The 12,403-nt window shown below is 44.8% G+C and overlaps 1 protein-coding gene across 6 annotated transcripts in view; it reads right to left on the bottom strand.

The window, feature by feature from the left end:
* RSPH9 (radial spoke head component 9) overlaps nucleotides 1-12,189 on the bottom strand; it is a 138,696-nt gene extending 126,507 nt beyond the window's left edge. For 2 of the 6 annotated variants that reach the window (XM_030498780.1, XM_030498781.1), the window contains exons 1-4: nucleotides 11,844-12,185; nucleotides 11,449-11,611; nucleotides 10,736-10,865; nucleotides 10,028-10,174 (exon numbers count right to left, since the gene is read on the bottom strand). In XM_030498780.1, the coding sequence (XP_030354640.1) occupies nucleotides 10,028-10,174; nucleotides 10,736-10,865; nucleotides 11,449-11,611; nucleotides 11,844-12,070 (667 nt within the window). In that variant the 5' untranslated portion in view covers nucleotides 12,071-12,185. Of the gene's footprint in view, nucleotides 1-2,206; nucleotides 2,878-2,933; nucleotides 4,105-10,027; nucleotides 10,175-10,735; nucleotides 10,866-11,448; nucleotides 11,612-11,843 lie in introns of those variants that run through there. The other 4 variants (XM_030498778.1, XM_030498779.1, XM_030498775.1 and 1 more) reach the window with 4 other exon arrangements.
* Nucleotides 12,190-12,403: the final 214 nt, after the last annotated feature.

Below are 12,403 nucleotides of genomic sequence, written 5' to 3'. Positions count from 1 at the left end.
CCCATATAACTATTTAATAATAATTAAATAAAAACACAGACTGGTTGCAGGTTCAGTACTGTTTTAAAAAGCCTCCAGAGCCAGGAAAGCACAGCTTACAAACAGTCAGATGCTGCCAAGAGGCTCTTGCATGGTCCTAATGCCTGCCACATCTTTGACACACAAATACAACCATGCTCAAACCTCAAAGTAAGTGATCTTGCTTCAGAGGTTTTTTCTCTCCATTATCTTCTGCCACTGGGGACGCCTCTGCAGCAGAAATCATTACGACAGGCCTGGGCCTTCTATTTACACACAAAAGTACCTGTTTCCCGCTGACATGGAAGACTCAGGGACTGCAATGATGAATAGTATTTAGGTGCCTCTGAGTACTGGGTGAAATTCAGGCCATACTTAGACATCTGACAAGAGTGCTGCTTAATCCAGTTGAAGCAGCCTCTGTCCTAAACCCTTATTGCCCTCCCTCATCACTCTTCCATCATAGAGACCACAAAAGTGTTTATTTACTGCTCAGTGAACCAGGTCAGGGAAATGATCTGGCTGAAAAATAGTCTAGCCAAAAATAAAGTTATTTTTCCAGCTGGAATCTGGCTGCACAGCCAGCAATGCCAACACAAAAGAACAGACAATACACAGACATAAACGAGCAGCAGAGGATGGTAAGGACTGAAAAAGCTAGCACAGAAGTAATACACATTAAATTACAGCCTCCATTATTGCCCAGTTAGTTTGCCCTTTAGTCGTAAATCCACCTGATAATTAGAATAGAGCTATAATCTTTTTTACTTTTTGTTGTTGTTAAGATGCAGACTTTGCACAGAAAGCATCCAGAACAAAGATTCAGAATGGGGCTGTGCACTGGAGGAAACAGCAAGAGAATATGCAATCAGAACTTATGAGGAGTAGGAAAAACTGATTTAAATCCCTGCTATCTGGATTCTGACAACTACAGTACAGACCATTGTATTTTGGGTCTTCTGTAGTACATTTAGAAACCTCTCAGAGTGGCAACGCACCCTCCTTCGAAAGCACAAGTTTATGCTGGATCTCATCACACTCCATATTTCTTGTTCAGCTGGTCGCTCTGGAAACGTTTTTGGAGCGTGCCCGGAGTCACGTAGCATCTACCTGGGGAGCCCCTGCATTAATCCGTCACCTTCGTGGGCTCCTGTGAGCCCATTGGTTGGTAGGAAGAAAAAGAAGGAGTCTCTCGCTCCTCCCTGCTCTGAATGAAAGACGCTTCCTCTAAATCTTGCTACAGGATTTCAGGCTCAATTCAGCTTCTTTGGAGCTTTTGTCACCAAACAAATGTGATGTCTTTGAAAGAAAGATTAACAGTTTGATGAAAGGATGCAAGGGACAGCTTTGTTCTAGCCTGCTTCTCCCTAGAGCTTTCGGTCACCGTCACTTTCTTACCCACGGGAGAATATCTGTCTGACTCTCAGAGGAGATTATGGCCACCTTGTAAGATTTTGCCTCTCCTGGTAACAAAGCACTGGCCACTTTGAGGAGGTGATAATGATGAACAGGGGCTGGATTAGGGGCAAAGAACCTCACATTGATCTCTGAATTCTGAGAGAACACAAAGCATTTGATGTTGGGATTCAAAACCCACCGAATACTTAGGGCACATCCAATTCACTCTCCTGTAGGAGGGGTGAGGCTACAAGCCCTGTCAGTTTCCCAGTTGTACTTCTTACCTCATCATCGAATTAGCAGCACTAGTTAAAAGGGTTTAGGATGAGGAACAGATGGCACAGATTATAAACTGTACATGTTTTCATACTAAACCAGATATGAATTCTGGCCCAAATTACCTGAACAGTTTACTAGTTTCTGGGAAGACTGTCACACTGAGCATATCCCCACAGTTGTGTTGATAATCAAGCTAATTCAGACCATTACAGATGGCTAAGCATCTTCCAATGCTTGGGATAGCCTAACTATCTCTGTGCAGCACAACTGCTGTACAAATATACCCATAGACGAACTGCCCTTTTCCTTTTACACAGCCACACACCCCTTCAGCATGCAGAATTCCGATCCATATGATACTTGTGTACAGTAAAACAAGACAACACCCACTGACTTCCTCCCTGTACAAGTTCTATGGCCAAAGGGGCAGCAAACAGCAGAGCAAAGCTGTATCTGCAGGGCTGGCACTAATGCCAACTGCTGCACAGGCAGGAGCTGCCACTCCTTACGTGGGGTCCCTTCAGAAATAGATCACTCCCAGCAAAAGCTGACCTCGTTCCCACTTCAGTGACACACACTCTGCCCTATGATTTCCCCCACAGGTAATTTTTCACCATTCTCTAGAGAAAGGGTTAGGCCAAGGTTGACTGATGTGGTGATAAAACTACAACTTCTGGTTCTAAGAGGCTTTACCAGCATTTCCCATCAGTTCAGCGAGAACTTCATCTCCTTTTCATGTGCAGTGAACCAGGAGCTGAAATGGACGCAGGGTAGGCCATGGTTTCTTTTACCGAGAGAAAAAAAAGTACAATCCCTGGAAAGTTGCTACGAAGACTCTGCTTCTGTCCTCATTCTTTCACTGCAGCAGTCAGCTGAGCAAAGGACTCTCCCACAGCTCTCAGATGATGGGCAGCTCTGCTCCAGTATAAACTCATCCAAGGCCTCTGACCAAACAAGACCCCTGAGGTGATAAAGACCTAGGACCCAAAAGCTGTGAATGCACTGCTTTATTATCCATACACACAAAGACCAAGGAAAACAGACTCCTTTCCAGAAATCAAGGCAGACCATGGACAGCCAGTCGAAAGCTATAATAGTAGCTGGCTCTGGAGTCCTCCTGCTGTGCTGCCATGTGAGAGGTTCCAATCTGATCTTGAACTCCTGAGCTGGCAGCACCCCAGCCTGTAGGAAAGACAACATCTTGTCTTGCTCCCAGGCAACTCTCCTGGGTCACTGCAGGAGTGGCCTTAACAGCCTCTAAAGGTTCCCCAGTCCACACATCACTAGCAACAATGAAGAGCGTGTCTACTTTTGAAGGATGTAGGAGATGTGTTTATGTATTTGTGTATGTCCATTGCATGCCTGTGATCGCTAAGGATGATAAGAAAGCTATTGAAAAGCCCAGTGACCATTCCAGAAATTGCCTAAGCTTGGAAGGGACAGACTATCTTCTCCATACCTACAGTTCAGGAGGTCAGTATACCACACACAGTCTGGAAACTCAGGCCATAGCTTCTCCTCAATTTGATGCTACTCTTCGTGCTTGCTTTCTCATTTTACTTCTCCGTGGTTTCCTTTTCCGTGCTCCGCACTGACAATGCTGGCACCAGAGTGCGCCCTGCTGGAAGGCAGCAGCTACGGCCATCCTAGGATTATTTCTAAGGATGGCCGACTTCAGCTTTAACAGAGAAATTCAGGTACCAATGCTGCAACTAATAACCTACTGAGCCAGCTACTGGGTTCGAGCCTCACAATTGAAAGCTGACTGTTCTGGTGCACAGTAATCTGTTTTACTCCTTCTGTACCGCTGTGTTATAAAGCTTATTTGTTAAAACCACTTGTATAAGTGGCAGGTGACTCCATGGGATACTGTAGCTCAGTTTCGCACATTCACTGAGCCTAAAGATTACCTCTCCTAACCAAGAATAAGGATAGCTGTGAGCCACATGAGGTATTTCGGTCTACATTTTGGCTACCTCTTTTTTTCCTTGCTAACACGAAGCACTGCCCTCTCATTCATTATGGGTCTTTTAGTTTGGATTTCAGTGAGACAGCTTGAAAAGCCTTGTCCCCGTGTGGCTCTTGGCAGGCTAAGAAGTAAAGTGCTCTTGCTCTCAGCTTTCACAGAGCTGGGGAGGTGCTGCTTATTGTTAAGCAACGAAAGGGGAGGGCTCAGGTCACATCTGTGAAATGTTAGCAGAGAGGGGAGGCTGGGTGAAAGTAGGTGGCCAGCACAGCATAGCACTTTGCTGGATTTTGCAAGGCCACTGGGGAGATAGGCAGCCATTTGTCTTAGAGCCCTGATAACGGGCCGACTTGCTCTCTGCTGGCTAGCTGAGGGTTGTAAATACCTCTGCAGACACAGACTCTTCAAATGGCTGGAGACGAGGTTGATAGGGGATGAATCGCCTGGAGGTGGGGTGAAAAGGGAGTTAATTAGCTGTGCTAATGCATGGAGATAAAGCAGGTTCCTGCCTCCTTGCCTTCTTCCTTCCAGCACCTGGTTTTTTGGGCAGCCAAGATGGGGCAACCAAAATGGCCCTTGAGAGCAGCCAAAGGAAACTATCTCCCACTTAGAAATGCAACCTCTCCATCTTCAAGGGCCCATTAAGCACCAGCTTTTGCTAAACCGATAATGAGTGTGCTAATGAAGCTCAGAGGACAGGAGGTCAGTGTTCTAACCCAGGCTACTGTTCAACAAGTTTACAGAAAGGTTAGTGCCAAAAGTATTCAACCAAGGAAATAGCCACAAATCCCTTTGTCTGTAATGCTGTATAAGGAATGGTGCAAATGCACTTTGAGGTGAAGAAACAGAGCTACAGACCGAGTGGCTGTCACTCCCTCCACAGTCAAAATGGTAAAGAAACTGAAATGCTCTTCTGTCTAGGTACTACAGCTGAATCTTGAAACAGCAAGTAGACAACTCACTATGATCCACCCTGCCACTATATACATATTTAGAATAGTGCTATAAAGTCTTCACCAGCATTACAGTCAGCAATTACATCTGAAAGCTCTCAGCTTCCCAGTTTAGCCTCCACAATGGACAATGGTAAGTCAAGAATCTCCTTGGTCCTCCTTTGAGCCCTCAGGCATCATGGTTCAGAAAGCAAAGCCAGCTGTCCTTAGAGTCCTGCACTTAGAGTCACTGTCTCAGGAACCTACGGTCACCTTTGTGTTATTGTCACTGACAACGAAGAAGCCCAAGGTAAACATCACCCTCCATGGCTGTTGTCAAGTTTACAGCCAGTTGTACCAGGAAATCATCTGTTCTGGACTCCTACATACCACTACCCATTAAACTGAACTCAGTCACCATGTCTTGGACTAGCAACTTATGTTTGCATTTGGCTAAAACACAATTCCCAGGAAGACATCCAGCATGATGCTAAGATGCCAAAAGACAGACTCACCCGTTGCCCTTGCTAGGCTGGTAATCATTTCACTGTTCAAATTTGCACCTAATTTTTCACTTTAGTTTTTCTAGCTATAATTTTCAGCTGCTGATTCCTATTATGCCTTTTTTCTCTGCTACACTAAGTAGATCTTCAGTACCTAATACTTAAACCCCATGGAGTATTTACACAGTGTAATACAGTCATTCTCCTGTTATTTTCTGCAAGATAAACATACTGAACTGTTTATGTCTCTTACCAGCCCTTGAGTCATTTTGTGGCTCTTTTCTGCGACTCTCCAGTTTTGCAATGTGCAGTAATCCAGTTATGATTCCACTAGCAGTAGATGCAAAAGTAGTCACCTCCCTGTTCCTATTTGCTAGGCCTTTGTTTGTACATCTATAGATCAAATTAGCCTTTAAGTCTCGTAATCGGACTGGGAGCTCATGTTCAGTGGGTTGTGCCTCAATTTCCTTTTTCAGGCATAGCTTCCAAAATACAATTCTCAAATTGTAGGCTTCCAGTCCCTGTTTTTAGATATGTGACTTTGTAGGTAGCTACATCAAAATGTAGCTTTATTTAAGTAAGCCCAGTTTACCAGACCTCTGTAGCCATCCTGCCCTTATCATTATTTGTCTCTCCAATCTTCTACTTCCAGATCATTTATAAATAGGTTGAAGAATATCAGTACTGGCACTGGCCCCAGCTGAAGCCCCTTCCAGAAATACACTCATTCAGTGCTTTCTGGATCGCAATTACCAATCAAGATAAGTCATGGGGAATATTTCTGCAATGATGGGATTTATTAAAGGTTAACATCGTAAGTATGCCACAAGTCTCCTGAGATAATGATTTCAGGAGTAACTTACCTGGCTTTGCCATCTTCATTTTTTGACCCCCAGTAAAGGTTGTCTAAATCCATCCTCCCTTAGAAAACAGTCTGAAAACTGTCTGAAATAGTATTTTATTTTCTTAACTTGGTTCATATCTTAAATAAATAAATAAATAAAAATTTCTTATCAGCCTTTTTACCATCACCACTTAATGACAGTTTCCAGTACCATTGCTGGAAATGTCAATGCTTTCTTTTCTTCTCAATATAGTTGAAAAAAAATCCTCCTTACAGTTGTCATGGATTACTCCAAGATATCCCAGCTTCCTTTGTCATTTTTTACTCATTGTAAATTGCAATTTCTATCAATCATTAGTTGTTCCCACTTTAATGCATTTCCTTTTATATTGATTTTTAAATTCTTTAAAAATTTAAATTCTTTAAATTTAAATCCTACTCTTATTCAGCAGTGAACTGTGATAGGCTTTCAACCAAAAGCAGCTATTTATTGACTGGGAGTCATGACTTTTGAATAAAGTCTTCTATATAAATCTTACTTCCACTCATATCTTTTCCTATCTACATTTTTCTTTGCCTTGGACACACCTCCCCTCCTGCATCGGTTTTTAACAGTGCCCCATTGGGGTCCCTTATCTCCATATCCAAGTGATCTATCCGAGTCAGTAATCTGCAACAAACCTTCAGAGTCAGGTTACTGCTTTACTGAACCACAGTTTGAAAGCGTGGAAGAACTGAATTCTCCATCTCCTGTTTTACTTCCAAGCTTTCCATTCTACACTAGCACCTTAGGCTTTCTCCCATCCCCTTCCTTTACCCTTGCAGAATGTATCATTGCCTTATCCAATACCATCGTCACAGTAAAATCATCCTTCCCCCTCCCTTTTCACTTTCCCTATCATGTCCATGCCTGACAAGTGACTATTATTTCATATCTACACAACATTAGGTCATCAAGTGAAAATGCTGTAGGCATGATAGGAATTACTGCTATTTGCTTTGCCATTCCATTATCTACAAGCACATGTAAAACTGCCACAACTCTAGTTCCTGAAATGCTATCGCCCAGGGTGCTGAACTCCATGCAGCAGAAAAGACCACACTGGCAATCTGCCAGGAGCTGAAAGGCTACATCTAATTGTGCATAAAGTTGAGCAGATTGTCTGCTTAGACTAGAGCAAACAAGCTTATCTTTAATGCAGACATATGGCAGCAAAACCTACAGATCCCAGCATGCAACGTTCTGGCCAGCTGGCCATTTGGATCAGAATGAAGCATTACATGATCTGATACTGTGGTGACAGAAAATCAGTATCGCAAACAGTCCATGTCCAAAAAACCACTCCATGTCCAAACTCAAATTCATGAGTTTGGCTCAAAAAGCTGAAGATTTTAAGGGGGATAAACCAACTGAATTTGCTTTTGAGACAGGATTCACACTCTCCCACTTTTCTTTACAATAATTTTTTTAAACGTGGGGTTTTTAATAAAAGCTAAGTCACAGTCACTTGTCTCTGGGAGCTGAGACATGAAGAAAAAACAGACAGACTCACAGTATGATTAGGGGAGGACCAGCAACATATTCTGAACTCTTAAAGTGCACAGATAACCCAATAGACACATAGACAGGATCTGGAACCTGCAGTCACGACAGATATCACTGGTAAAGATAAGAGTGGCAGACAGTTTTGTTACAAAACTCCAGGTTTTCCAATCTTGCACTAAACTCTCCACTTTTACCATCGTTTCCCTTATTCAGCCTGGTTTTAACTTCCTTTCTTCCCACCTCTCAGCTGTCATATAAAATGTTCTCTCTGCCTCCAACTTTCCATTCTGTAAGACACCTCTGCTCTCCTATAATGACACACCATACATTTTATGACAGTTACCCCCTTGACAGCCGTCACAGAGGCTCAGTCTCCAATTTATAAAGAAAACTATTCCAACAGAGTTTTACTTCTAGACAAGTTAAGATTAGCCCTTAATCTCTCAGTCCTGTTCTTCAGGTCTTTTAAGGTGCTAGAGAAATTCTAGCCAGTGCAGACTGGAAGCATCACTCAGATGTCACTCACCCCCAGTCCACTTCTTGTGTATTTGTTGAGGGCAGAGACAATTCTGGCTTCAGTCACAGTTCTAGATGCAATAGATTTGGGAATTCATACTTCTCCTCTGACAATAATTGTTCAAGAGAAGATCTAGCCAGGAAAGGCAAGAAAAGCTTCAGGTCAAAACGAAGGGATTTAACAGAGCTGTGAACAATGTGTCAGGAAATACAAAAAGCACTGTCTGCTCTGGGTCAGGACCAACACACACTGGCAGAGCTGAAGGAAGGTAATCCAAGAACCAGCGTTTGAGTGCCTTGCAACCAGGAGTGAGTGACTTTGGCAGAGCTATGCTGATAAAAGCAGCAGAAAGCCTGTGTCTGCCCTCTTCTTTCCCATACACACACATTTTCACAAGCAACCAGTACTTTAGGCAACTTGAATGCTTGCTAAAGGGAGAGTGGATTGATCTTTCTTTAATGTTAGAGCACATAGAGTGCAATTAGAGAGGCGACATGCCTTGCTGATCCTGTAACCAGTTCCTGTCTTACTTCGTTTGCCTGACAAGCTCATTCCATCAATCCTCAGGTCCAGGCAAAAAAAAGCAGGACAGAGCAGCCAGAGCTGCATAGGCACCATGATGAATCTTCTTTTGCATTAAGAAACACTGGGCTTCCCTTGAGTTCAGATAGTCTTTGAGAAGTAACTTTTTTGAGGAGACTGAAATCTGCACTAACAAATCACAAACTCCCAGGAAGGGGGCAAAGGTTCACAGTAACACAGACCTCAGGTTGCCTCAGGAAGACAAACATGATGGTGGCACAGCTGAACTACCATAAGAAACTGCAGCTAAAGTTTTCTTAGGAGTTATCTAGTATGGAATCCTACTTGCAATACTCATGTTTTGAGACAAAAGGGCCAGCTGATTGACCCAGTGTATGCAACTGGAAAACGACTGCCACAAGGACATTCTCACTAAGTTGAACAATGGTTTAGATTTTCTTGCTGTTTATGCTCTGAACAGCCAAAAATGTTCAGAACACAGTCAGGAGCTCACTGGGTTCAGTCTTAGTTCTTTTTTTTCTTTTTTGCCAAAGGAAAGCCTGGAATATATATACATATGTAAAGTCTGAGAAGCTATTTACAGCACTGGCAATTCACTGTCCTTCCAGCCAATTCCATCTGGCACAGATCACCTACTATCCTATCTTGCTACTTCAGGGTAGGAAAGAAATAGAAAAGCTAAGTTCTGACTGTGTCCCAAGAATCTTTCTAGACAGCAGAATGTGAAAACTCTTGGCCCAATTAAAAAAGAAAAATTAAAAAATGCAACAAATCAGCAAAAAGCATTTAGAAGCAAATAACAAGTTGTTCCATCTCTTTAGAGAAATATCCTGCCAGAGAGATCCCTAGAAGAGGCTTTAAATATATTTAACAGTTGTCCAGCAGAACAGTAGAGATATGAACTGAAGATACATTCCAGTATACACATCTTTCTTTCTCGTTCCACGGTGAGTAATCCCGCTAAAGTACAGATTATTCCACACTGCAGCATTTCTATCAGAGTTTATCAAAGGAACTTTTGAATTCAGCCTCTCAAAGATATCAGCTTAGTGTTAATGAGAGCCCATTTAGATAAAGAGCAGCAATACTGGGTGGGACAAGAGGTGTGAATTACTTCAAACCATATAAATTTCCTCTATCAGTGGTGGAGTTATCTCTCCCCAGAGGAACACCAGCTACCACAGGCTTTATGGAAGTCAGGCCAGAATATGGCACTCAGGCAGAAGGAATAACTGCTGGTGTGGTCAGACCTGTGGAAAGGAGGCGACAGCCGTGGTACACTTACATGTTACCACTGTGGGCTTTTAGAATTACTTAAAAAGGGAATTAAGTACAATATGTAGTAAAGGATAAAGTCCCTTCACAGATTTGCATAAGCAAATACCAACTCTAGAGTAACCCACACCTCATTGCCTTGGCACTTTGCAGACTACTCTGACTGCATTCCATTTCATTGTAACTGTTGATTCTGCTACCTTTACCTTGTGGGATGTCATGCTCCAGAGAGTCTAGAAAGTCAGTGGATGGGTCCAGATCAGCCTTTTCCAGCAGGGTTTTATTCTTCAGGTTAACAGGCTCAGTAAAATGGAAATAGGAACTTAGTTTTTTTGCCTCTGTGAAAGAAAGACCTGCAAAAAGCCATTGGTGACCATTAATACAGCAAGCTAGGCTAACATTCATTATACCATCAAATACCATATTGTTTCTCTAACACCCACAGCATAGGACAGAATCACAATTTTTCTTCAGTGGACTTCACAGAAGGTCAAAGGCTTGCCAGAAAAAGGGCAGCAGCACCCCCTGATGCTGTGCATTGCAGACCATGCTAACTGCAGCCCGAGAAGCAATGGACACTGAGTTGAGACCAACCCTCTGTGCCCATTTGGTTGCATCCTGTATCTAGATGGAGAATTCACTGCAGCTATAATTGCTAAACAACAACATAAACTATACACAGACAAATGGAACTACAGGTTTAATGACTCAGAGCCATTACTAACTCTCCTCCCACCTTCACAGAGTTGAATCATGCACCTGAACATTAGTGGCATTGAATTCTCTCCTCCCATTCATCTTACCCAAGGAAAAAATAAACCTGAAATCAAAACATCGACTAGAGAAAGTCATCTTAATTTATAGCCTTTATGATCAAAGTACAGTTGATCCTGATAAAGAAAATGAGACTTTACCTTCAAAGTTTCTGTTTTCATGCACAGACCCAAGAGGAGTCTTCACAAATGCCCCCCGGGGGATGATACCAACTGCTCTGTCTATCTGTTCTATGGTAGCCACAAGGCGGACCTCCTCCTTGATCGAGAACTTTAAAGAAAAATAGGCAAATTTTAAAGGCAGGACTAGCCTTGTTGCCATTTCTGAAAATAAACTCGAGGTGACAGTAGAAACCACAACTGACTCATCAGCTTGGAGCCCAATGGCACTGAGAGAAGGACCTCAAATAAGACATTCTTCTCATGAGATACGACAGCAAATGTGGCTAGGAGCAGACAGTCGAGACTCACCAGAGGGCTAATTATCCCTCCCTCCCTCCATCCATCCTTTCCTCCCTCTCAATTAAGCTTATGACTTGTCTATTCATTTATAAAGAATGGTGCCTGCATTCCTATTAAAGCTTCAGAAACTGCAGCGAGGATCTGTACCAACTGTGCATAATAAAACATAAGGGAGATATAGTATTTCTGAGCCATGTCTTAACTCCAGGAGAAAGTGAAATAACAGTTCAGTCAAGAAGCTGTTACTACACAATGACAGCAAAGAGAAAATTGTGTGTATTTTGCCTGAGCTCAGGTTGCTTCTTACAAAAAAGGAGGAGGAGCAACCACCTGCCCAGTGTGAGGGGTACAACTGTAGCTAAGACAGTTCAGAAGTGTTTTGCTGTATTTACCTCCTTACCACCTTCAATCAGGTTTTCAGCATCTTCTGCGTTTATCTCTGCAAACTCATACGCAAAAGAAGGATCCCCCTGGAAGCGGCCCGTCAGCTGCTCAGCCTGCGCAATCGTCTCCTTCGTCACTGGTGGCAGGAGGCTCCATTCCACGCAGTTCAAACTGCCAGCGACAAGCATGACACAGGCCTGAGCCCACGGGAGAACAGGGGTTGATGCAGCCCCTCAGGGGACAGCGAGGCTCCCTCCAGGGGAGCTGAGCAGCCCACCCTGGCTCCCCAGTCCCCTCTCTTCTCCCACCAGCTCCCAAACCGGCCTCCCCGGTCCCGCCCCCTCCCAGGGAGCTGCCCGTCCCCTGCACGGAGCGCCGGTGAGGCCCGGCCCGGCCTCCGCACCTGTAGAGGCGGCTGCGGGGCGCGGCGCGGTCGGGCCCCAGCCCCTCGGCGATGTAGTAGGCGCCGCGCACACCCTGGATGCAGCCCCAGAACCAGACCCGCTCGAAGCGGTAGTCGCGCTGCAGAAGCAGCAGCGAGGACCCCAGCACCGCCCGCTTCTCCGGGCTCAGCCCCGCGCCGCCGCCCGCCGCCAGCTCCAGCGCGGCGGGCAGCGACGCCGCGTCCATGGCAGCCCCGCGTCGCCGTTGCCAGGCAACCGTCGGTCGGGCTGGCAGGCTAAGGGTCAAAGGTGACGGCGTGCTTCCGCTGCAGGGAAAGGTCCCAAAACGTCAATCAAAGTCAGCGCCCTGGCAAAGGGCGGGGGAGGGGTGGGAGGTGGGGGGGGGGGAACGGCGTTGCCATGGCAACGGCGGGTCCCGCCTCTCCGCTGCCATGGAAACGGCGCCGGTGGGCGGAGGCCGACAGTGGCGGCACCGCTGGGCGGCCGGTGCAGCGCCCTCTCTCAGCGCGGGCTGAGGAGAGCAGGGCGGGCATGGAACCACAGAACGGCTTAGATTCGG

The sequence above is a fragment of the Strigops habroptila genome, chromosome 10 (assembly GCF_004027225.2).
Source record: "Strigops habroptila isolate Jane chromosome 10, bStrHab1.2.pri, whole genome shotgun sequence".
NCBI classification, from domain to species: domain Eukaryota; kingdom Metazoa; phylum Chordata; class Aves; order Psittaciformes; family Psittacidae; genus Strigops; species Strigops habroptila.
The sequence above is the reverse complement of the archived record's forward strand: the minus strand, read 5'-3'. Positions and strand labels throughout refer to the sequence as shown.